At 42.8% G+C, this 27,403-nt stretch overlaps 1 protein-coding gene across 2 annotated transcripts in view; it reads right to left on the bottom strand.

Annotated features, from left to right (window-relative positions):
• Duba (Deubiquitinating enzyme A) overlaps positions 1–27,403 on the bottom strand; it is a 61,905-nt gene that overhangs the window by 21,843 nt on the left and 12,659 nt on the right. Inside the window, exons 2-6 of one of the 2 annotated variants that reach the window (XM_068350750.1) lie at positions 19,501–19,694; positions 3,935–4,118; positions 3,469–3,579; positions 2,540–2,695; positions 1,689–1,845 (exon numbers count right to left, since the gene is read on the bottom strand). In XM_068350750.1, the coding sequence (XP_068206851.1) occupies positions 1,689–1,845; positions 2,540–2,695; positions 3,469–3,579; positions 3,935–4,118; positions 19,501–19,694 (802 nt within the window). Of the gene's footprint in view, positions 1–1,688; positions 1,846–2,539; positions 2,696–3,468; positions 3,583–3,934; positions 4,119–19,500; positions 19,695–27,403 lie in introns of both variants that reach the window. The other variant, XM_068350749.1, reaches the window with a different exon arrangement.

Consider the following 27,403-nt stretch of genomic DNA (forward strand, 5'->3'; position numbering starts at 1 on the left):
GCCTTCCGAGAAGCGAACCAGCCCGAGAATTCCTCCTGACACATGGGTGATCTGAAGGTCGTCCTCGGTGCCGTCCATACAATGGAGTCGGGGTCTGAAGATCCTGTGGGCTGCCCCTTCTAGTCCATAACAACCCTGGGTGCCGCTGAACCTGTAAGACATTACCAAGATGGAGGGGAAGGAGCCATTCCTGACTTCCCCCCACACCGGGTCTACATTCGAGACAGGTCCTACGGAAACCAGAACCTCGTCTACAGCGCAGACCCCCCACACACCTGCGTAGGCACAATACACCCTAAATCATCAACATCAGTCTCATGGGGAACGGCAATGGGCCGTTTCCCCTCAACAGACTTACCTCGTCCCGTACTCCGGGTAGGGGAAGGGGATGGAGAACCTCTCTCCGACAGAGCTGCAGGAGACGTCAAAGGCTTAACTTAGGCCCGAGACAGCGACGCTGGGATTCCATAAGGAAAGCACTGAAACACAAAACAACACCAATAACACGGTGAAAGGATGTGAATGGTAAGGCACAAAGGAAACACGTAGTAACACAAAGGCGGGTCGGACGGGATGTGAGAGAGCGGCGAGATGTTATCTACGCCGTGACCAGATGCTTACTGACGAGTCAGACCTAGCAGCACTCTCTCGTGAGCTGACCTAGGGTCGCCTCAGGGCGAGTATCCATCCACCACAGGGAGACCCAACAAGGGAAACGGAGATAGGGGGAACTACGTAAAATTCTTGGTCGGATAGGAAGTAAATCCCAGATACTACTAAGAAAGTAGTTCGAGGTAAGTACTCCGTGTTGGAACAAACAAAGATTTTGGTTAAATCTCTTGTATAGAGTAGCGAGAAACATTGATATATAACTAATAATAACAGCAAGAAATGAAATGTATGAAAACTTATATTTTATAAGAAATTAGTGCAGATTTGACTTATATTGGGAATTTTTATTGAACAAGCCAAGAAATTATATAGACAATATTCTTTGTTAGTCTCATTATTCTCATTAGTCTTCAGACCAGCTCAGCTGATCACAACCAAAAATAAAAAAGTAATTGTCGATTGGTAAAATGCACTTGAAATTTAAAAGAAAATAGAATACAAAAATCTAATTTCACATGATTTTACATACTTTTATTCTTATTTTATATGATTCTATATGCTGTCAACACTCAAAATGGTAGACATTTGAACGAGCATAGATAACGCCCTTGATTAGCTCTAAAAGACCGCTAATATATAAAAAGTCACAGATGTTTAAGTAGTTTGTTCGCCAAGATTTATGGTAATTATGTGAACGTTTAAATAAGATTTTATATACTTTAATTCAAATTAATTGTTAAGTAACAAGTTTTATGTGCTTTTAAAGCTACTCAAGTGATATTATGACTGTAATACTTGTGGCAGACAGAAGGAAAGTTGAACAAAAATACTCAAAACAGTTTTTTTTATTTTTCCTATGCATTATTTTTGAAAACTGACAAATTCTAAACCAACTTGACTCAAAACGATGTAAACCGAGGTATGCCTGTAGTGTATTTTGCTTACTGCTTGCAATATTTCTGAAGATATGATATTCTAAACTCCATAAGTAATTTGACATGCTTCATGTATCTTAAAGAGTACAAAAAGGATCCTTAACAAGGAATACATTAAAAACAAACCAGACTGTTACTTACCAACACTGTAGCAATACACTTCAATTACACGATTATACATCTCAGACATGGCAGCAAGTTCGATATGATTCCCAAAACAGTCATCGCGGCGCTTTCTTGTTACATAAGTCTGGAAGTTCTCGGACACAAATGGAGCAAATGAATCTTCATTCCTTGCCTATATGAAAAATGAATCTCATTAGTGCAAACTATACTTACAACAAACTAAGTGAATCTGTTAAGTACCAACTTAAAACAATTTAGCACTTAAAGACTATGGTTCACATTAAGTAGTTCAGCATTAGAAAGTTTACATTAAAACAGACAGATGAAATAAAATTAGGAACAGACATAGTCTAAACCAGTGGTTCCCAACCTGGGGGAAATTTGAAGCTACCAGGGGGGAAATAATTACACTACCTACTAACTAAAAAAAATATCAGGTGACAAAGCTAGCCCTGATATTGATACACTGGTGCACAAGAAGCAGCCTCAACCTTCTCACTAATTCAATTTTGAAGTAGAAGAATAAACAAAAGTCCTTTTATTTTGCTACTAGCCGCTCTCCATATACTGATAAACAAATAATTAGAGTAAAATGGATAGAGAGCGGTTAGTAACAACTAACCTCATAGCTCTAAGGCTATGCGGTTAGTTGTTACTAACCGCTCTCTATCCATTTTACTCTGTAACTATTTGTTTATCAGTATATTTGTATAATGGAAAAATAAATTAGTAAGTCGTCACAGTGTGTTTCAACTACTCTTTCCCTCATACACATGAAGGGGGAAATCTGGAGGGTTGCACTGGGTGCAGGGGGGAAATGACAGGAAAAAGGTTGGGAACCACTGGTCTAAATTGTGGTTCCTTACTATATAGTCCATGCAGTGCTTGCGGACACAGCTGTGCATATCCTGGTCGCCGTAAACTTGATCAGCAATAGCACGAAAAAGGCATGCTCCATCTTCCCTCATTTTTTTTATTATAAGATTTTTCTTTTTCATCTTTTTCTCAAACCTTCGTTCTTTCTGAAAACGACAAAACAGAGCAATGTAACCAATAAAAAACATTAACGCAGGTTTCTACAATTTACAAATGTATAAAATGACTTGAAAATGCTAAGCTTGTAACTTTCCCATGACAAAACAACCCTAACATACATTCTTGAATTCTCTCCTAAACACACACTACACTGTAAATATCTACTAGATCAGTAATCATCTATATAACACTTAAATTTCAAAGGATTCTGCACTAGTTTCATTAGACACTTTTTTTACACTTGCTATTCAAATCAATGTATACCGAGTACAAAAATCGGTAAGTAATGAAAAAAGGGATTTTGACAAAGGAAAAATCTATTTCTGGGCAAGGGACTGGCGTCGCCCAGTGAAATGCTCCTCTAGCACCATTTCTAAGGCATAATTATTGCTGAAAATACCAGAGAAAAAGAGATGCATGGAACGCCAGGAATAAACCTAGCTCGCTCACTCACTGAGTGTTGGTATACCAAACTGGGGCGTGATTGAACAACGACCATAGATCCCCTACCAATTAGACCTCTCCTTCATCAACGTTCCCCCATCTCTACCCCTACATCTTCCTACCCACCATCTTCATTCCTCTTCAGCACTTGCGTTAGTCACACATGAAAAATACCTATTTAATCAACTTTGAAACAAACAGTTCTAGATGAATCACCAGTGAAGATATATAACATAAGCCATTTTCCCCTGCCAAACCCTGCATACGTATTTCAAACTTTCCACGGTGATTTACCTATGATCATGAAATTTCTTACCTCTTCCCATTCTTCTGCGGTAAGATTCCAACCCCAAGGTTCATATTCATCACCACTGTTGTATCCACTGTGATTGTTGTCTTCTTCTTCTGGGGCTTGTGAAGGTCCAGCCTGCTAAAAGACAACTTAGTTGATATCTAAATTGCTGAATAGAAAGAGTACCCACATCTCAGATTTCATCTATATGTTTCATATTCTCTTGAAAATCAAGTTTCCATGAACCGATTTGGAATACTTTCTAGTGTTACTAAAAATCGTAATTTTACTGTCTAGCAGGGAAATAAACATTTGCAACAACATGGGACTATTCAATTCACAGTATTCTTCCTAGTCATTTAAGAAATGGGGCTTTAAATTAGTAGTTCATAAATACTCCCAGAAATTATGAATAATTTTATGAAAAATGTTGAAAAGGACTAAAAGAAATAAAGGTAATTCTATGCCTGTTAATAAAGATAAAACTTACTTGAGCTGACAACGCTGGGGTGAGTGTTTGAGTGATAGATGTAGACATAGGCAGAGTATGAGGATGTTGATGAGGATGAGTATGACTGACTGATGTTACGTTCCATCCTGAGCTGGTGCTTGGATATGGAGGTGAGGTATTTCCTCTATGTTCTCTGTGGTCACGGTGCTTTGGGCGAACACTTCTACGCATAAAAATTAAGTGTAAAGTATATTTCATTAGTAGAGGCTACAAGTTATTGGCAATCAATGCCATAATAAAAATAATTATGAAATGTAAAAGACAGCGGTCATCATTGTAACCCCCTTCAAACCACATTCACAAGATACACCCTTTAAACCTCCCCGTAAAATTTATGATTCTTCAATCATTATTCAGTCTTCTAGCTCCTCGAATCTATTTTATGACAAATAATAAAACTGCCTTATACATTACAATTCTGTGAACTTGAGGGTTTGCTTATTACGTGAAGTCACAATTACTTTTCTTCATCTAGGATCAGAATGTTTTTCCTAAGTTCATCTTTCCTTGCTCAAAATAAAAAACCTTTTCTCTCTCATATTTTTCTATTCAAGAAGTGCAAATAGAGTCCCTTTACTCTGGTATGGCTAAGTTCTACCAAGGAACAGTACTGTACTCCCAATGCTAAATTTGAAGAATCTGTACAATGTTTATTTATTCAGTAACATAATATAATTAGGAGAAAAATTTTGATATAGGAAAAATGACAAATTCGTAGGTAATTTGTATTTTTCCTAACTATACAATCCTTACCTATTTAATATGGGTTATTCCTTTCGGCGTAGCTGAAATGATGAGCCATTAGAATTTTAACGAGGGTTTACTACCCCACCGCTAGTCAGCAGGGGGGTAGGGAGGGTAGCCTGCTTACCCCCCCCCCTCACACACACCTGTGATGAGCTCACTTTGCTTAGAGGTAGGACTTCACGGGGGATAGGGCTGGCGGGCAAGTTTGATTAAATAGCTAAGGTTTGTATAGTTAGGAAAAATACAAATTACCTACAAATTTGTCATTTGTTCCGTAACTGAAATAATGTACAAACCACGCTCTTTTATATGGGTGACTCACCCCTTAGGAAGGGTGGTAAGTCCCAGCCAGTACTGGGTTTTGGCTTTGCCCAGGGACTCAGTATCTGAGTGTGTCAACACTCAACAATAAGGAGTACCTACACCTCGCTAGAACCTTGCTGCGCAAGGGCTGCGGCCTACGGCCTACGTAAGCTGCATGTGAAGGTCTGAAGTGTGACTCGTTCTAGGAAGTTGACCTGTAGTCCCTTAGAAGGCAGCTTTAGGCTAGGACTCTCCCAATACCACCTCGTCAGGGTATGGGGACGTAACAGTATTAATATTAACACTAGGAACACAAGGAAACATGGTTTACCTGCAGTGGTTTGAGGTCAGCTGCGCAGAGAACCCAGGATGCTGCTTTCCCCAAGTGAGGGGAGGATGAAGAAAAGAGTAAGGGCCAGACAAATCTTTTCATTCATGCAGACTAAGACCAGGTAACAATGCCCTCAACCTTTTGCTACTTGTCCAATAAGGAGCTTGAGGTTTTAAACCAACTGTTGTGCAGCCACCATAGGGCTGATAGAAAACGTATCGAATCTCCTGTGGGTCACGTCGTGCAGGCTGTAAAGGTCGTCTGATGCTTCTACACCCTAGCTTGAAGGACCTGCGTCACCGAGAAATTTCTCTTAAAGGCCAGGGACGTAGCTACGCCCCTGACATCATGTGCTCTAGGGTGACATGGCGGAGGAGGGTCTGAATTCAGGGATAGATGGATCACCCTACGAATCCATGCCGAGAAGGTGTTCTTGGTGACCCTCCTCTTAATCTTCCCAGTGCTAACAATGTTTGCACCTGGGGACGGACTGTAGCCGTTCTTCTGAGGTATAACCTCAGACTCCTTACTGGGCACAGTAGAAGGTCTGGGACATCTGTTACAGAACGGAGACTCGAATCCAGAAGGAGTCAAACCAAGCGCCCGGCCCCCCCTGATTTTGAGTCTAAGCACCAAACCCAGGGATGAGTTTAAACGTTACCTTCCCTCCATACCCTTGCATGGGCGATGTCATATGAGACCATGAAGTTCACTGACTCGCTTGGCCGAAGCCAAAGCTAGTAAGAACACCATCTCCCAAGTTAGGTGGCGAACTGAAGCTTGCGTAATGATTCATCGTGAGGTCTCTTAAGAGACCTGAGAACCCGAACCACGTTCCATGGAGGAGGTCTCACATACGACTGAGGGCAGCTAAGTTCATAAGCTCGTATGAGTAGGGAAAGTTCCAGCGAGGATGAAAAGGTCATTCCTTTGAGCCTAAGGCTAGATTTAAGGACGAGCGATAGCCTTTCACCGGCGGCGAGACAGAAAGGCGCCTTTTCTTCCTGCAAATACACGAGGAACTCCACTATTGCTGGAATAGTGGCATCTAGAAGAGAGATACCCCTTCCAAGATACCAACCACTTTGCCTGGTAGACAGATGCGGATGATTTTCACAGATGTCTAGCCATCCTGATCGCAATTTGTTGTGAAAATTCCCCTCTCAGAGAGGAGATGCTGGAAAGTCACCAGGCTCAAAGTCGTAGCGAAGCTACAGCTTTGTGGAAGATGCTGGCATGTGGTTGTCTCAGTAGATCGTGTCGTGGAAGGAATTCCCTCGGAAGTTCCGTTAGGAATTGCAGAAGGTCCGGAAACCATTCCGCGTGATGCTATAGCGGAGCTATGAGGGTCATTGAAAAATTGACTGATATTCTGGTCTTGTTGAGTACCCTCCTCATCAGACAGAACGGGGGAAAGGTGTACACGTTGCTGTCGTCCCTCGTTGTTGGGAGGCATCTTGCCAGAGCGCCTAGGGATCCGGGACTGGGGGGGAATATGGTGGAATCTTGAAGATCAGCGTTGTCGCGAACAGATCCACAGTCAGGGAACCCCACAAAGTCAGGACTTTGTTGGCTACTAGATGACACAAAGACCACTCGATACTCACCATCTGAGACGCTCTGCTCAGATTGTCGGCGAGCACATTCCTCTTGTCAGGAATGAAACGCGCCGGTAGTAGAATAGAGCGGACTCCGGTCCATCTCAGTATCTCTACTGTAAGATGGGATAGCTGCTTCGAAAAGGTACCTCCTTGCTTGTTGAAGTAAGCCACTACTGTGGTGTTGTCGCTCAATACCACCACAGTGACACCTGCCAGGTATTGTTGGAACTGCTGAAGGGCCAACAAACCAGCCTTCATCTCTAGATGATTTATATGGAGGCACTTTTCTGATTCTGACCACAGGCCTGCGGTCCTGTGGTACAGAACGTGCCCCCCCCCACTTCTTTGAGGTGTCCAGAAACAGCATTAAATCCGGGGGAAGGACGAGATCCACTCCTCTTCGTAGGTTCTCATCTGTCACCCACTACTGGAGATCCGTCCGTTCCGCAGGACCCATAGGGATCATGACATCCGGGAAATCGCAACCTTGATTCCACCGGGACTTGAGCCGCCGCTGGAGAGACGATCGTTAGGAACTGGACGAGCCAAGGATGAAAGGTGACCGAGGAGACGTAACACGATTGGGTTGGAAGCTCTTCTCGACTGATGAAAGGGCTTGCGACCCTTCTCAGCCTTGCTATCCTGTCGTCTGATGGGAAGGCTTTGTGGAGATTGGTGTCTATAATCATGCCTAGATAAACCAGTCTTTGAGTGGGAAGCAGAGAGGACTTCTCAAGATTTACCATGATCTCCAGATCCTGGCAAAGTTGTAGAAGTTTGTCTCGAAGTCAAAGAAGGGATGACTTCCAAGTCTGCTAGGATCAGCCAGTCATCCAGATAACGGAGGATACGGATGCTGATCCTGTGTGCCCACGATGATATCAGGGTGAACACTTCTGGTAAAACCTTGTGGTGCTGTGGAGAGACCGAAAAACAGCACCTTGAACTGGTACCCCTTGTGGTCTAGGCTGAATCCTAAGTACTTCCTTGAAGACGGATTGACTGGGATCTGGAAGTACCTGTCCTTCAGATCCAGTATACACATGAAGTATTGCGGCTTCACTGCAAAACTGACCGTGTTTGCGGTCTCCATGCTAAATGGAGTTTGCTTTAATCTGGATCTCTGCCCTAAAGGCCCGCCCCCTGCTGATCCCATGGCAAGGGAGCTAAATGACAAGGGATTCGTCCTCAGGGGAGGTAGAGATGTTGTGAATGGGACGCGATATCCCTGACTGATTACGGAAATCATCCAGGAATCGGCCCTGAGTTGCTGCCACCTGTCTGTGCAACCTTGTAGGCATTCCCCCACTGCGGACCTGCAGGGGGACTGCCAATCCTAGCGTTCGCGGCCTCGGCTGCTCCCTCTAGGATTCTTCCCTTCCCTGGAGGACTTCTTGCCTTTCTTGTCCTTGACCGGAAAGGGCTTAGACACCACTGTCTTCGCTGCCGTTTTGGTGGGACGTGGCTGCTGGGGTGCTGGAGGTTTATAAGGCTTGAATGTCAAAGCCCTATGTAGGAGGGAGTCTTGGTGACTTCCTTCACCTCTCAGCAGCCTGCTCCACGTCCTTAGGCTCAAACCCGTTCCATAACAGAAAAATGTCTGAGCCTGTAGATTCCGGTGCTAGGGGCCTCCCGGTATTGTCTTGGAGTCCTTTGACTCCCTGATGGGAGGGATGCAGGACTCCAACAACGACGGAGGCAGGCTCTTCTCCACCCTTATTCGAGAAGACTTTACCGCGCGAGGTGGGGTTTCCCTCAATGGCGAGGTGGGGTTTCCCTCAATGGCGTGATGGGGGAACTTCTCACCTCACGTGACTCTCCTGAGGATGGGAAATCTTCATTCGAAGGGGAGGGAGAAAAGTCTGAGGTAGGGAGGGTGCCTGCCTCGAAAACTTACGTGGAGACAGCTTCATCCTCGGAGAAGTTACCGCGTCCGAAACTCTTCTTTCCCTCTTCAGGGGAGTAGATGCAGCCAAAGATTTGTGGCACAACTCAGAGAGAACAGGCTTGAAAGCCTGTGCTACCGTTCTGATTAAAGCCCCAAACCAGGGCTGCCGGCTGACGGCTGCGCTGTCTGACACTCCCTCTGGAGGAGTGGCCTGTAAGAAGGAAGATATGTCCCTCGACTTTTCTGGAACCTTCCCCCCTCCCAGCAAGCGCGCTGTTCTGTGCTTGCGGGGGGGGGGGGGGGTGAGGAATGTGGTGATGGCGCCCTTACCCCGTGTTGTCCGCATCCTGACGCGGGAGAGGGTATTAGTGATTGCGCTGGCGCGATGGGGAATACGAGCGGGAGACTGCTGGAGCGCTCGCGCAAGACTTCATAGTGTGCAGGAATCAGATTGACGTGCAGGAATCAGAATGAAGAGCCAGTGCAGGTCAGAATGCTGGCACGCGGGCGAGACTTCATAGAATGTGCAGAAATCAGATTGACGTGCAGGATCAGAATGAAGGGACCAGAATGTTGGCGCGCACACGCGGAAGACCATCGGCGCACGCGCAAGACTATTGGCGCACGCATGAAAGACTATCAGAACGCGCGCCTGCGGGAGACCATCGGTACCGGCGCGCGGACAAGGTCGTCGGCGCTTGCGAGCGTAAGAAGATCGTCGGCGCTTGTGCGCGTAAGATCGGCGAGCGCGCATGCGCGCTAGGTTGAAGGGTCAGCTGGCAGGACGACCAGGAACTGGGATGTGTCATTAAAAAAGGGAGGGCATTCCCCGATGAGGACCGTAGGTAGGGCTGCTTTAGAGTCCCGGACCGAAGTCCTTCGTTGCAGCGCAAGGTTGCGCTGGTAGATCGGTAGGTCAGCTGGCAGGACAATCAGGAATCGGGATGTGCCCTTTGGAAGGGCCAGTATCCACTGATGGGACCGTAAAGGTCCGTGCTAGAGTCCAGGACCGAAGTCCAAAGGACCACGTTGCAGCACAAGGTAGCGGTCATTGGAAGTTCTGCTTGATCCTCTGAAACGGAGTCTCTATGAGGGACCTCTCCCGCGAACGAGAGAGGTGCCCTTCGTAGAAGAGACTTGAAGAGACACGTGGTGAATCCCCTTGGGGCCGTTGGATCAGCAAGCTGATCTTATCAGGAACGATCCTCCGAAGAGGAGTCTCAATAAGTGGCCTCTCTCGCGAACAAGAGAGGTGACACTTCGTAGAATAGACCTGAAGACACTCGTGATGATGCCCCGTAGGACCGTTGGATCAGCAAGCTGACCTATCATGAACGATCCTCCACAGAAGAGTCTCTATGAGTGGCCTCTCTCGCGAACGAGAGGTGACACATCGTAGAAGAGACCTGAAGACACTCGTGGTGACGCCCCTTAAGGCTGTCGGATCAGCAAGCTGACTTTAACAGGAACGATCCTCCGAAGAGGAGTTTCTACGAGAGGCCTCTCTCACAAACGAGAGAGGTGAACACTTCATAGAAGAGACTTGTCAAGACTGTGCTCCACCCCTGAAGGAAGAGAAACTCAGCAAGGGGGGAGAAAAGTCTGGCCAAAAGGCAGCAACAGTAGTCGAAGGTGATGAATTTATTAAGGTATGAGAAGTTCTCCCTCTGAAGGAAGAAAATCTCACACCTGGGGAGGAAACCTCCCTCGGAAGGGAAGTTGTCCAACCCCTAGAGGCGAACCTCCTTTAGCGTTCTAAGATGATCTGAAGTGCTGGCACGTTGTCACGGGATTACTTCTAGGAGAAGGGATAACGCCCATGACGCCGTCCTCTGAGGGATGGCAGCGACAGCAGATTCCCCAGTGATGAACAGGACAGTTCGGCAGAGACAGCAGGCTCTGCTTCGTTGGCACTCTCAAGTCGAACGAAGAAGAACTGCATAGTTAACTGGGAAAATAAAATCAAATAATTATTTTAACAAATTCCCCAGGGAGGAACTCCGAAGAGAATCCACGAGGGAATAACATAATATAAGAATTAAGTATGCGCCCTCCTTCCCCAGATGACATCCATGGGAGAAGGGAGGCGGAGAGCTGTAATAAAAACAGAATTATAATAATCTAAATCATCTAAGAATATACACTAAAAGTGAGAACCACTGAACCCCCGAAGGGAAGTGTTCCCCACGCAGAAGCTGAAAAGTTAAAACACAATTAGATTTCACTAAAAATATTAAAATAATTGAGACAAACAACGGAAATAGCAACCTAACCCACAACAGGAAAAGAGCTATCGAAATAGTACGTAGTTGTAGTAAGGGGGGAACGACCTCGAGTAGAGAGAGACCGTAGTCAATCTCAAAAAAAGGCCTCATTCCCTTCGCTGAGAATCTAAGTTTCCCGTAGGAAAAGAGGCAAAGCGAAGATAATAGATGAATGAAGAGAGTCCAGGCAATGATGGTTCCCCTACGGCGGCCGAGTTAACAGAAATAAGGCGAGGGGAAGACAGAAGGACCAGAGGGAGAGGTCGTTCCCCACGAAGTGGAACTGTGGTGGTCTTGCACTACGCAAGTGTCGTTGTCGTACATCACACACACAGCACAAACACTGAAAAGAAAGCTTACTACATTTCTATATACAAATATATACATAAAGAATGTTTATATATATATTCCAAGTATAAGAAAAAGCAAGTAAAAAAGACAAAAGCATTAATATGGCTGTCAAAGAGGCGAGGGTGAGAGTGGACATGTCCGACTACCACCCGAGCCGACAGCAAAGTGAGCTCATCACACGTGTGTGAGGGGGGGAGGGGGGGAGCAGGCTACCCTCCCTAACCCCCGCTAACTAGCGATGGGGTAGTAAACCCTCGTTAAAATTCTAATGGCTCGTCATTTCAGCTACGCCGAAAGTAATAACCCATATTAAATAGCGTGGTTTGTATTTCAGTTATGGAACAAACACAAAATGTACGAATACAAATACTAACTGATAAGCAACAACGTTTTTCAAATTTTCTCATATGATAAAACTTTCTTAATACTGAAATGTTCAAAGTAATTTCTATTTTTCCTAACTATATAAACTGGAGTCCTTTAATAGGAGTATGATTTCAGCACAGATGGAACTCAGATGTTAAAATCTATAACAAGGTGTTGATAGTAGGGAAGCCCCAATCACTTGCCAGCACACTGAGTACCCATTTCGAATTTCACCTAGGACTAGCTAAGGTGTCATCATCTGCTCCTACGCTTATTGACGCAAAGTGCCTAGGTTAGATTTTGCCAGTAGTCTCTATCTTGAGTTTTTAAGTCAACACTTCCCCATTCATCATCTACTGCGTGCTTCATAGTCCTCAGCCATAAAGGTCTGGGTCTTCCAACTCTTCTAGTGCTTGTGGAGCCCAGCTGAATCTTTGGCGCGCTAATCTCTCTTGGGAAGTGCGAACAGCATGCCCAAACCATCTCTATCCACCCCTCATCGTGATCTCATCCACATATGGTGCTCGAGTAATCCTCTTAGTTTTATTTTTAATCATGTCCTGCCATTTAGCTCCCAATATCCTTCTGATGGATTTGTTCTCAAATCTACAAGATCTATTGGAGATTGTTTCATTGTCATACCATGACTCATGTCTATAGAACAACACAGATCTCACTAAACTGATATAGCCTGATTTTATATGTAATTTCAATCTTTCACTAAACTCTAATTCTATAGACCCTACCTTGGAGACCATAGTTCCTAAACACTTGAATAATTCTACCTATCAATCCTTTCTCCTTCCAATGATATGTCATCTTCCATTGCATACTCCTTTCTCATCATCTCTGTCGTTCCTCCATTTATCTTCAGCCAAACCTTGTGTGATATTTCATGCATTCTGGTAAGCAAGCATTGCAAATCCTGTGGTGTTCTGCTAACAAGGACAGCATTATCAGCATAATTCAGGTCTGCTAAATTCCTATCCTCAATCCAGTCCAATCCTTCTCCACCACCTCCAACCGTTCTACGCATTACAAATCAATGAGGAGGATAAACAACATTGGTGACAACACATTCCCTTGGAGTATTCCGCTGTTTACAGGAAATTCATTTGATAAGGCTCCATTAACATTAACTTTGTACTTGCTATGCGCATGAAGTCTTAATCCATTTTACATATCCAAGAGAAATTCCATAACGCAGGACTCTTCATATAATTGACCAGTGCACACTATATCAAAGGGTTTTTTATAGTCCACAAATGCCATCAAAAGGGAATTTCTATATTTTATCATTGCTGTACATATCTCAAAATGAAAATTTGGTCAGTGCAACTTTTACCTTTTCTAAAACCTGCTTGTTCATCTCTCAACTCTTCATATATCTTTCTCTCCAATCTCTTTAGAATAAGCATACTATATATTTTCATAACTGACCTAAGTCTTATGCCTCTGTAATTATTGCTATCAGTCAGGTGTCCTTTTTTTGCCATTTTCACCAACATTCCTAACTCCCATTCATTAAGTTTTGCCTCTTCATGCCACATTCTACAAAATAATCTAGTAAGTACTCTAGGAGTCACTTCAATTTCGGACAGGATCCTCTCGGCAGTTATTCTATCATATCCAGAAGCTTTCCATTTCTTTAGTGTTTTGAGGATAGCTTCGACTTCAAACGCAATGAATTTATTCATGGGCACATCAAGTCCTTCATGAGCTTCAGGTATACCGATCAAATTATTACCTTCACATGTCCTATTCATAACCTCACTAAAGCGTTCCATCCAACGTTGTCTTTCTTCATCTTCTGTTGTTATAAGATATCTATATCTCTTTTTGATGGATATATGCTTCTTCTTTGACCACATAGATATTTCATTAATAATTCTATGAGCAATTCTTACACCATAGCCACTTCCTGAATTCAAAGCTTTGTCAGCCTCATCTGCTTTACTGTCTAAATATTCTCTAGTCCTTCCAGGCTTTGCTTTTGACCTCACTATCAATACTGGAATATTCAGCATGCTCTTCCATGTAATTTTCATTACTTCCTCAAAAACTTTCAATAATAAACTTCTGTCTGTCTTCTTTTAATAGTATCCCAAGTATCATTTGATATCCAAGACTTCCTCCTTGTAACTGCATGTCCCAAGACTTCACTACCAACTGACTGATATATTTCTTAATATCACACCATTCTTTGTTAATTGTCTGCTCTTCGTCTCTTTAAAGTCTCTGAGACTGCAAATTGATTACTACATTCAATTGAAAAAGTTTCTTGGTGCTCTTCTAAAAGTTTAGTTGTATCAACCCTATATATTTTATCTACCTTTCTATTGGATAATTTCAGTTTTAATTTCAGTGAGGCAATGGGGAGCTGGTGATCACTACTAATATCCACAACTCTATAGCTTCGGCCATTTCTCAAGAGCCCTCCTTCTCTCTTTATTAATGGCAATGTGATCTATTTGATTTTTGTAATTGCCCCACAGTGAAGTCCATGTATAATTGTAGACGTTCTTGCATTGGAAAGAGCACCTCCAATGAAAAAATGGTTTGCTGAACAGAACCTTATGAAATGTGCTCCATTTTCATTTGCAACTTTGCCAAGATCCTCGACACCCATCACATTTTCTACCCCTTGATTATTCCTTCCAACTTTAGCACTGAAGTTGCTAATCAAAAATTTTATCTCCTTCTCTGGGATCTCATCTACTACAGTCTGCAGTTCTTCATAGTATTCATCTTTCCTTTCTTCAGGGGAATCATTTGTTGGGGCATAGCAAACTAAAATACCCATGTTGCACTCCTTTGATTTTAACTTTCTTAATAACAATCTACTATTTACAGCTCCCCACTCGGTTAATGCCTTTTCTCCTCTTGCTGTCATCATCATTCCTACTCCTCTTCCAACTCCAACTAATCTTCCTGAGTAGATATATATATATATATATATATATATATATATATATATATATATATATATATATATATCTATATATATATATATATATATATATATATATATCTATATATATATATCTATATATATATATATCTATATATATATATATATATATATATATATATATATATATATATATATATATATATATATATATATATATATATATCTATATATATATATATATATCTATATATATATATATATATATATATATATATATATATATATATATATATATATATATATATCTATATATAGATATATATATATATATATATATATATATATATATATATATATATATATATATATATATCTATATATATATCTATATATATATATCTATATATATATATATCTATATATATATATATATATATATATATATATATATATATATATATATATATCTATATATCTATATATATATCTATATATATATCTATATATATATATCTATATATATATATATATCTATATATATATCTCTATATATATATCTCTATCTCTATCTCTATCTATATCTATATATATATATATATATATATATATATATATACATATATATATATATATGATAAATTTTGCACATTTTTACGTGTTTTTCATATTCAAATAAGCCATATATATTTTTGATACATTAATGTCTGGATTCTCTTAACGACCTCGGGATCAGAGCCCCAGGCGAAATCACACAAAGACAATTAGCTACGATGGTGAAGATGGGTTGATTTCAATTCTAAGTACAAAATAACTGAATTCGACAGGTATAAGTACAGAAGAATTGTCATTGACTTTTATCTTTCTTCGTGGTCAAGTGGCTGAGTCACTGTCTATACAAGCTTGCCGACCAGGGTTCGATTCCCGGCCGGAGCCAAGCTCTTGTCTTTGTGTGATTTCGCCTGGGGCTCTGATCCCGAGGTCGTTAAGAGAATCCAGACATTAATGTATCAAAAATATATATGGCTTATTTGAATATATATATATATATATATATATATATATATATATATATATATATATATATATATATATATATATATATTGCTTGGGTTTAAAGTTTCCTTAGCAATCCCCTTACAACCTGTTTCACTTAAGGCCAATATGTCCAAACTATATTTCATAAATTCAATCACTTGCTGTAACTTCCCGACCTGATTCATGGTTCTATCATTCCAATTACAGTTTTTCCATTTTTCTTCAGTATTTATAAATCAGGAGATTCTTAGCACCCCACTACGCCCAGGACTGGGGGCCATTCTTTCATCTTCTATTTCCATGACTGACTAAATCCATAAAGGATTCATTGGCTATTTACATCAAAGGATAACCTGTTTCTTGTGATGTGCAGTGCCTATCTAACAAAGGCAAGTAACCCCTGCCAGTCCATACTAATTCAAGTAAGATCAACCACCATGCATCAGCGGTAATATCTGAAGAGACAGTTTGTCCATCGCCTTAAACACCATACGTCACCCAGATGACAGTGACTTCGTCGAGATTTACGGGGCATTTCCTCCACACCCGAAGCTCTCATTACTCCACCAAGTTGTTCATCCATTTATACGAGTATAACCATTGGACAACATGGATTTCAAGATATACCACATAGCACAGTTTTACTAAGTTTGTAGGGAGGAAAAATACAAATTGCTAGAAAATTTGTGACTTTCTCATACACAAAAACAAACCTTGGCCCTTTGATAGGACACTTATCCATAAAAGGGAGAAATTCCTATAATCAAACTGACTGGTTTAAAATCCTGGGATGTAAGAACACCTGTAGAGGTGTGGGAGTGTTGACTCCTATCAACCTAACTTGTGATGTCACACAACTATAAAGGTGTGGGAGTATTGACTACTATCAGCCTTAACTGTGATGTCAGGTCACCTAAAAAGGTGTGGGAGTATTGACTACTATCAACTTAAATTGTGATGTCAGGTCACCTATAAGGGGGTGTGGGAGTATTGACTACTATCAGCCCTAACTGTGATGTCAGGTCACCTAAAAAGGTGTGGGAGTATTGACTACTATCAACTTAAATTGTGATGTCAGGTCACCTATAAGGGGGTGTGGGAGTATTGACTACTATCAACTTAAATTGTGATGTCAGGTCACCTAAAAAGGTGTGGGAGTATTAACTACTATCAACTTAAATTGTGATGTCAGGTCACCTAAAAAGGTGTGGGAGTATTGACTACTATCAACTTAAACTGTGATGTCAGATCACCTTTACAAGATATGGGAGAATTGACTCCTATCAACCTAACCTGTGATATTAGAACACCTACAGAGATATAGGTGTATTGACTCCTATCAACCTATCCTGTGATGTCAGTACACCTATAAAGGGGTGGGAGTATCAACTCCTATCAACCTAACGTGTGATGTCAGGACACCTATAAAGATGTGGGAGTATTGACTATTATCAACCTAACCTATTATGCCAAAACATCTACAGAGTAGTAGGAGTGTTGACTATCTAACCTGTGATGTTATAACACCTTTAAAGGTGTGGGAGTATTGACTACTATCAACCTAACCTATGATACCAGAACACCTACAGAGTTGTGTGAGTGTTGACTGCTATTAACCTAACCTGTCACGTTCGAACACCTATAAAGGTGTTGGAGTATTGACTCCTATCAACCTAACCTAAGCTCTCATTACTCCACCAAGTTGTTCATCCATTTATACGAGTATAACCATTGGACAACATGGATTTCAAGATATACCACATAGCACAGTTTTACTAAGTTTGTAGGGAGGAAAAATACAAATTGCTAGAAAATTTGTGACTTTCTCATACACAAAAACAAACCTTGGCCCTTTGATAGGACACTTATCCATAAAAGGGAGAAATTCCTATAATCAAACTGACTGGTTTAAAATCCTGGGATGTAAGAACACCTGTAGAGGTGTGGGAGTGTTGACTCCTATCAACCTAACTTGTGATGTCACACAACTATAAAGGTGTGGGAGTATTGACTACTATCAGCCTTAACTGTGATGTCAGGTCACCTAAAAAGGTGTGGGAGTATTGACTACTATCAACTTAAATTGTGATGTCAGGTCACCTATAAGGGGGTGTGGGAGTATTGACTACTATCAGCCCTAACTGTGATGTCAGGTCACCTAAAAAGGTGTGGGAGTATTGACTACTATCAACTTAAATTGTGATGTCAGGTCACCTATAAGGGGGTGTGGGAGTATTGACTACTATCAACTTAAATTGTGATGTCAGGTCACCTAAAAAGGTGTGGGAGTATTAACTACTATCAACTTAAATTGTGATGTCAGGTCACCTAAAAAGGTGTGGGAGTATTGACTACTATCAACTTAAACTGTGATGTCAGATCACCTTTACAAGATATGGGAGAATTGACTCCTATCAACCTAACCTGTGATATTAGAACACCTACAGAGATATAGGTGTATTGACTCCTATCAACCTATCCTGTGATGTCAGTACACCTATAAAGGGGTGGGAGTATCAACTCCTATCAACCTAACGTGTGATGTCAGGACACCTATAAAGATGTGGGAGTATTGACTATTATCAACCTAACCTATTATGCCAAAACATCTACAGAGTAGTGGGAGTGTTGACTATCTAACCTGTGATGTTATAACACCTTTAAAGGTGTGGGAGTATTGACTACTATCAACCTAACCTATGATACCAGAACACCTACAGAGTTGTGTGAGTGTTGACTGCTATTAACCTAACCTGTCACGTTCGAACACCTATAAAGGTGTTGGAGTATTGACTCCTATCAACCTAACCGTTGATGTCTGAACCCCTATAAAAGTGTGGGAGTAATGACTTTTATCAACCTAACCTGTGATGTTAGGACACCTACAGAGTTGTGGAGTATCGACTCGTATCAACCTAACTTGCGACGTCAGAACACCTATAAAGGTGTGGCAGTACTGACTCTTATCAACCTATACTGTGATGTCAGAAAACCTATGGAAGTATGGGAATGCGGGAGTTTTGACTCCTAACAATGTAACCTGTGATGGCAGAACACGTATAGGAGTGTGGGAGCGTTGACTCCTATCAATCTAACCTGTAATATCGTAAAGCCAATAGAGATGTGGGAATGTAGACTTTTATCAACTTAACCTGTGATGTCAGACCATCTATAGAGGTACAGGAGTGTTGACTCCTATTAACCCAACCTTTGATGTCAGAACACCTACAAAAAGGTTGGAGTGTTGACTCCTATTAAACTAAACTGTGATGGCAGGACACCTAAAGAGGTGTGGGAGTGTTGACACCTATCAATGTAACCTGTGATGTCAGAACAACTATAGAGGTGTGGGAGTGATCGCTCGTATTAACCTAACCTGTGATGGCAGGAGACCTATAGAGGCGTGGGAGTGTTGACACCTATCAATGTAACCTGTGATGTCAGAACAGCTATAGAGGTGTGGGAGTGTAGTCAATCTAACCTGTGATGTCAGAAGACCTATAAAGATGTGGGAGTGTTGACTGCTATCAATCTAACTTATGATGCCAGAACACCTACAGGTGTATGGCTTCACTTCATATTGGAAAACATCAATAAATACAGAACAATTCTATTTTTTCATAAATTTTGTTCATTATACCCTAAGGAAAAAAGCAATCAATGTACTTTCACATAAAAAAGCTACAATCTAAAATATCACATGCTGCACTGTCAATACATAAAAGTACTCATGATCTAAATTTACCTAAGGGGACTAGCCCGATAGCGGCGTTTACTGTGAGATGGGCCACTTTCATGTGCTTCTTCATAATGTGATGGAGTTGTATGAGGTGGACGCTTTTCTTCTCTAGTGGTACCTGAAGGAGGTGGTGGTGGCCAACACGGTGTGGGCGACTGTGATGCTAGGTATAATGGCCCTCTGGTAGCAGCTTCACCAGCCTTTAACATCAAAGAGAGAAATTTAGTGAACTATACTATCACTATGCAGTAAAGTTTAATATCTATAGCTGTATCACAATAATACCTTCCATCAAAAATGACTAGCTCTTATTGAAATTAGTTAAGTAGATCATGCAGACTAGTTAAGTTGATGACAATTTACTTCATGTATAAAATAAATTTAAATATTCTTTATCTGGGAGGACCCCACTTTTGTCTCAAATACATCAAGTACAGTATTTCTCAGGAATACAGTAAGTAGAACTGCTTCCATTTCCGATATTTTGGGGTAAACATGTTATTTTTATTAATAAAATAAATTTTTGAATATACTTACCCGATAATCATGTAGCTGTCAACTCCGTTGCCCGACAGAATTCTATGGAGGGATACGCCAGCTATCACAATACTAGAAGGGGGTGTATTTACCAGCGCCACCTGTGGCCAGGTACTCAAGTACTTCTTGTTGACACCTCCTCAATTATTCCTCGGTCCACTGGTTCTCTATGGGGAGGAAGGGAGGGTCGATTAAATCATGATTATCGGGTAAGTATATTCAAAAATTTATTTTATTAATAAAAATAACATTTTTCAATATTAAACTTACCCGATAATCATGTAGCTGATTCACACCCAGGGGGGTGGGTGAAAACCAGTGTACAAGATTAAAGGATAGCTAAGTATCCCATATTTCATATAATCAGTTATCCACAATAACAATGAAATAATAAATACCTGGTAAGGAAGTCGACTTGAACCGTTACTCTGCCTTTAATAAGATCGTCTTCCTTACTGAGCGCAGCGTTCCTCTTGGGAGGCTGAATCAACTCAAAGGTGCTAAAGTATACAGGGCTGCAACCCATACTAAAGGACCTCATCACAACCTTTAACCTTGGCGCTTCTCAAGAAAGAATTGACCACCCGCCAAATCAACAAGGATGTGGAAGGCTTCTTAGCCGACCGTACAACCCATAAAAAGTATTCAAGAGAAAGGTTAAAAAGTTATGGGATTATGGGAATGTAGTGGCTGAGCCCTCGCCTACTACTGCATTCGTTGCTACGAATAGACCCAGGGTGTAGCAGTACTCGTAAAGAGACTGGACATCTTTGAGATAGAATGATGCGAACACTGACTTGTTTCTCCAATAGGTTGCATCCATAACACTCTGCAGAGAACGGTTCTGTTTGAAGGCCACTGAAGTAGCCACAGCTCTCACTTCATGTGTCCTTACCTTCAGCAAAGCAAGGTCTTCTTCCTTCAGATGAGAATTTGCTTCTCTAATCAGAAGCCTGATGTAGTAAGAAACTGAGTTCTTAGACATTGGTAGAGAAGGCTTCTTGATAGCACACCATAAGGCTTCTGATTGTCCTCGTAATGGTTTTGACCTTTAGATAGTACTTAAGAGCTCTAACTGGGCAAAGTACTCTCTCCAGTTCGTTCCCCACCATGTTGGACAGGCTTGGGATCTCGAACGACTTAGGCCAAGGACGGGAAGGAAGCTCGTTTTTAGCCAAAAAAACCGAGCTGTAAGGAACATGTAGCCGTTTCAGATGTGAAACCTATGTTCCTGCTGAAGGCGTGGATCTCACTTACTCTTTTACCTGTTGCTAAGCACACGAGGAAAAGAGTTTTTTAATGTGAGGTCCTTAAAAGAGGCTGATTGGAGCGGTTCAAATCCTGATGACATTAGGAACCTTAGGACCACGTCTAGATTCCAGCCTGGAGTGGACAACCGACGTTCCTTTGAGGTCTCAAAAGACCTAAGGAGGTCCTGTAGATCTTTGTTGGAGGAAAGATCCAAGCCTCTGTGGCGGAAAACCGCTGCCAACAAACTTCTGTAACCCTTGATCGTAGGAGCTGATAGGGAGCTTACGTTCCTTAGATGTAACAGGAAGTCAGCAATCTGGGTTACATTGGTACTGGTTGAGGAAAACTGCATTGGCCTTGCACCAGCTTCGGAAGACTTCCCATAAAGACTGATAGACTCTGAGAGTGGATGTCGTCCTTGCTCTGGCAATCGCTCTGGCTGCCTCCTTCGAAAAGCCTCTAGCTCTTGAGAGTCTTTCGATAGTCTGAAGGCAGTCAGACGAAGAGCGTGGAGGTTGGGAGTACCTTCTTTACGTGAGGTTGACGCAGAAGGTCCACTCTAGGAGGAAGAGTCCTGGGAACGTCGACCAGCCATTGCAGTACCTCAGTGAACCATTCTCTCGCGGGCCAGAGGGGAGCAACCAACGTCAGCCGTGTCCCTTTGTGAGAGGCGAACTTCTGAAGTACCCTGTTGACAATCTTGAACGGCGGGAATGCATACAGGTTGAGATGGGACCAATCCAGCAGAAAGGCATCCACGCGAACTGCTGCTGGGTCTGGAATCGGAGAACAATACAAGAGGAGCCTCTTGGTCATCGAGGTAGCGAATAGATCTATGGTTGGCTGATCCCACAGGGCCCAAAGTCTGCTGCAAACATTCTTGTGAAGGGTCCACTCTGTGGGGAAGACCTGACCCTTCCGGCTGAGGCGATCTGCCATGACATTCATATCGCCCTGAATGAGCTTCGTTACCAGCGTGAGCTTTCGATCTTTTGACCAAATGAGGAGGTCCCTTGCGATCTCGAACAACTTCCTCGAATGAGTCCCTCCCTGCTTGGAGATGTAAGCCAAGGCTGTGGTGTAGTCGGAGTTCACCTCCACCACCTTGTTAAGCTGGAGGGACTTGAAGTTTATCAAGGCCAAATGAACTGCCAACAACTCCTTGCAATAGATGTGAAGTGTCCTTTGCTCCTGATTCCATGTTCCCGAGCATTCCTGTCCGTCCAGTGTCGCACCCCAGCCCGTGTCCGATGTGTCCGAGAAGAGACGGTGGTCGGAGGACTGAACAGCCAATGGTAGACCTTCCTTGAGAAGAATGCTGTTCTTCCACCACATTAGAGTAGACCTCATCTCTTCGGAAACAGGAACTGAGCCCGTCTCTAGCGTCATGTCCTTTATCCAGTGAGCAGCTAGATGATACTGAAGGGGGCGGAGGTGGAGTCTCCCTAACTCGATGAACAGGGCCAGCGATGAAAGTGTCCCTGTTAGACTCATCCACTGCCTGACTAAGCATCGGTTCCTTCTCAGCATGCTCTGGATGCATTCTAGGGCTTGGAAGATCCTTGGGGCCGACGGACAAGTCCGAAAAGCTCGACTCTGAAGATCCATACCCAAGGAGACAATGGTCTGGGATGGAACGAGCTGAGACTCCTCAAAATTGACCAGGAGGCCCAGTTCCTTGGTCAGATCCATATTCCATTTGAAAATCTCCAGACAGCGACGACTTGAGGGAGCTCTTAAAAGCCAGTCGTCTGACGGAGCCGGACACAAGATCATGATACTGCTGCACAGTCTGTAAACTGTCAATCATGGGCAAGCGAGGAAGTACAGTGACAACCCGAATCTGTCTAGACTGTCTGGGTCGTACAGACAACTCCTTAACGGGTTGCTGAGGTTGCCCACTGCGTCACAACAAGTCCCTTCTGTTGGTTGTTGAACGTCTTCCCCGTGACACATTGACTCCGTAAACAAAAAATCCTCTAACAAGGACTAAGCTTGGACTGCATGTCATGCAACACAGCTCAAGGTCTATGGGAGCAGGTGTGGTAACAGACGGGATTAGCGGCTGAAGTGTAACCATTACCTTCCCTGTAAGCATGTTATGCTTAAATAAAAGTCCATAAGAGGTTATGCAGCTAAAGGCTCCCTCCAAATGACAGAGTCCTCAAGGGAATATCAGAAGGAGGGAGAAAAGAACTTTCTCATCTACAGGGACCTTATCCTAGAAAAGCTAAGTTCTCTGAGTGAGGGTTCACTGGTGCAAAGCAGCAGACTAGAAGGCAACGTTATGAAACTGCTTGACAGTCTAGTGAGTTGGCAACAACCCAAGATGTGTTGAGAAGCATGCGGTAAGGTATGCAGAGCATGATGTATGCAGAGTATGCTGTATGCAGAGCATGCTGAATGCAGAGCATGCTGTATGCAGAGCATGTTGTATGCAGAGCATGCTGAATGCAGAGCATGCTGAATGCTGAGCATGTAGGAAGTAGAGCCTGCTGTAAGCAGAGCCTGCTGAAAGGAAAGCAGAGCGTGTGCATGGCGTTTAACATTTCTCAGAAATTCCATGACCAGTGCTAGAGTGCTTTATGCATGCTTGCATGGGGTTTAAACCATGGTATGCTGAACAGCAGAGTCAGAACGAGCTGGAACAACAACAGAGGTTTCCTCAACTTGAGGGAAAACCTGAGGTTCAGACTGCATAGGCTGAACAACAGACGGAGCAGAAGGCAGGTGCAAGGGTGAAGGAGGTTGACTCCTAGCAAGAGTTGCACCCAAGGATTGCACCAGCTGAGCGGAGGACGGAGGCGGAGTAGTCCGTTCCTGTTCCTGTGGTATGAGTGGAGCGTGAAGAGACCGAGGCTGTGCAGAACAAGGTAAAGTTCCCGCAAGCAGAGATGTCTGAGGAGCAGGACCAGGGTGCACGGGTAGAGCTCGGTGCAGCAGCTGAGGAGACTGACTCACAGGTGGAAGAGGTTGTTGTACCTCCACCGAGAGTTGCACCGCCGGTGGAGCAGCCAGGGGAGGAGGAGGAAGAGTGGAGTAATCCTCCTGATCCCAAACCGAAGGTTGCCTTAAAGAAGGCTGATGCTGAACAACACTGGGAACAGTGAACACAGAAAGTGGTTCAACATCGTACGCCTGGCAGATGGAGCTGCGACTGGGTGCAGCGAGTGCAGGCGGGTGCAGCACAGGCTGAACGGGTGCAGGAGGTTGGTGCACCACCGGTGCAGGCGGGTGCAGCACAGGCTGAACGGGTGCAGGAGGTAGGTGCACCACCGGTGCAGGCGGGAGCAGCACAGGCTGAACGGGTGCAGGAGGTTGGTGCACCACAGGTGCAGGAGGAGCAACACTCTCAGCACGACACTCACGCATCAGGTCCGAAAGCTGTGCTTGCATGGACTGTAGTAGAGTCCACAACATCGTACGCCTGGCAGATGGTACTGTGATCAGGCGGAGCGAGTGTAGGAGGAGGGAGTGTAGGCGGAGGCGGAGGAGCAACACTCTCAGCCCGACACTCACTCATCAAGTCCGAAAGCTGTGCTTGCATGGACTGTAGTAGAGTTCACAACATCGTACGCCTGGCAGATGGTGCTGCGACCAGGCGGAGCAGGTGCAGGCTGGGCGAGCACAGGCGGAGCAGGTGCAGGCTGGGCGAGCACAGGTGCAGCGAGAACAGGTGGAGGGAGTGCAGGCGGTGCAACACTCTCAGCCCGACACTCACGCATCAAGACCGAAAGTTGTGACTGTATGGACTGCAGTAGAGTTAACTTGGGGTCGGCAGACACTAAGTTCTGCTGAGGTAAAGCCTTAACAGCAGAGATCTGTTGTGGCAGAACCTTACTCCTCTTAGTCGGAGTGTAATCAACTGATGACTTAGGAGAGTCAGAGCTAACCCAATGACTGCATTCGGGTTGTGAACTTTACTTCGTACGTCTGGCATAGGTCTGGACTTAACGTTTAAGAAGTCTTGAGACCTGAGACCAGCGTTACTCTGCCTTTATTTTCTCCCCTAATCTCTTCTGCAGACGAGGAAAATAAGGGCTCAATCGTCTGCGGGTGGGAGTGACGGTCTCGTTAAGACACGCCCACAACCACCGAGAATACTTCTGTGCGCCGATCAAGGCCTGCTGAACCCTTATGCCCTTCGACATTGCTTCTCCCCTGGGCTTGGGAGCTTGCAAGAGGTCCCGGACTGGGAGGACGACTGGCGCGCACAAAAGTACCCTCACGCACTAATCACTTATCACTTTGATTTCTGTTTGCACTTATTTCACTGAACTCGAAACTTTAAGTGGTTTGTACCTGAAATACGCAATTCTATCCTTTCAAAGTTAGTAATTGCGAAAACAGAATTACAATAAAACAGAAAAATCTAATGAAAGATAAATCAGTGGTTGGAAAGAGACTAAACACTAGATCACTCTAGAAACGTTTACCTTCTTCCCCTAAAGAGACTAGGGAGAAGAGCAAAAATCGATAATGACGTTACTCGTACGCCTGGCAGGCTTGAATGAAACGTTTATCCTCTTTCTCCCTCCGTCTCTATCTCTCTCTCTCTCTCTCTCTCTCTTGACTTAGAACCTGAGAGAAGAGCCCAATCATATATATCGTTAAAACATATTATTGTTAAAGGAAAAAACTGAAAAGTTCCTTTATTAGGATCAAAACCATTAAGTTAAGAAAGAATGAACAAAACGCTAGACACGGTTACTCTTACTGCAACGTGAAACCGTGAACATTCTTTCTCTATCGTAACGATAGAGTGCAAGTTGAACGTTCTGAACGTCAACAACTGCAGAGACAAAACAAAACGTTAGTTCAGCTTTGAAAACAGTACGAGACTGTCAAAGAAAATCTTTCAAACTCTGTGGCGGAAATAGCATAATATGTTAACAGGTAAAACCGAAATGACGGGCTCAAAGTTTATTAACTTCGGTAAAAGACCGCCTACTATAGGAAGGTCGAATATAAACAAATATAAAAATTAATTTTAATGAGTTTATAATAAAAGGAAGTTAATCGAAGAGGCCTATAAGAGGCGGAGAGATATAAAATAAATCTATAACTTTTGTTAAGCAAAATTAAGAAAGAGAGTCTATACTCTCTTAGACACCAACACTTCCGTCTAAGGGAAGGGTCGGCCATTGAAAGGTGAACGAGAGTTCATACTCTCTCGTCACTAAAATTAATCAAATTAATTTCAAAAGCTAACTAAGCTAATATAGAAGTTTTCCAGTAAAGCGACAGCCGAAATCAAAGAGAAATACTTCACCAAAGTCGTGAAAATACTCCAAGAACATAAGCGTATCCCAGAACGTCTTGCCGGAAGCACGACAGAGGAATAATTGAGGAGGTGTCAACAAGAAGTACTTGAGTACCTGGCCACAGGTGGCGCTGGTAAATACACCCCCTTCTAGTATTGTGATAGCTGGCGTATCCCTCCATAGAATTCTGTCGGGCAACGGAGTTGACAGCTACATGATTATCGGGTAAGTTTAATATTGAAAATTGATTTTTTTTATAAATAAACCAGTGAATCACTACAGCTTCAAAATAACACCAAAATTGACAGTGTTATTCATAAGGAATAATTTAGTAAAAATTTCTTTCACCTATATTAATACAAATATATGACTCCAGTACCACCTTGTCTTTAGAATGTTTTAGAACAAGAACCAACTGGGTAGCAAAATCTTCAAAGCACACTTCCATTTGTAATACCCAGTAATATGGACACAACCACTTTATAAAAAATATGAATTTCATGATTACCAGAAATGGAATGATACAAATAATGTACAGTGCTGTATATAAAATTGACCAAAAATTAAAACTTCCAAACACCTTGGGTACATTTTACAGAGTGATTTGACATATGTTCAAAATCAGTTTAAAATGATAAATGTGGAAATAATTTGAATTTTTCCTAAATATACAAACCTGGCACTCTTTACACTGGAGATATATTTTGGCAATAGCTGAAAAAAGCTGTCAAGCTTTTCATGATGAGTAATTATCTTCCACTAGTTAGGAGTAATTATCCTTTGCTTGTTAGCAGAGAAAGTTGACCGACCACCCCGCTCACACCTGCACTAGTAACAAACGGTCACTTTAAAATTGC

Source organism: Palaemon carinicauda, chromosome 27, assembly GCF_036898095.1.
Source record: "Palaemon carinicauda isolate YSFRI2023 chromosome 27, ASM3689809v2, whole genome shotgun sequence".
Lineage (NCBI taxonomy): Eukaryota > Metazoa > Arthropoda > Malacostraca > Decapoda > Palaemonidae > Palaemon > Palaemon carinicauda.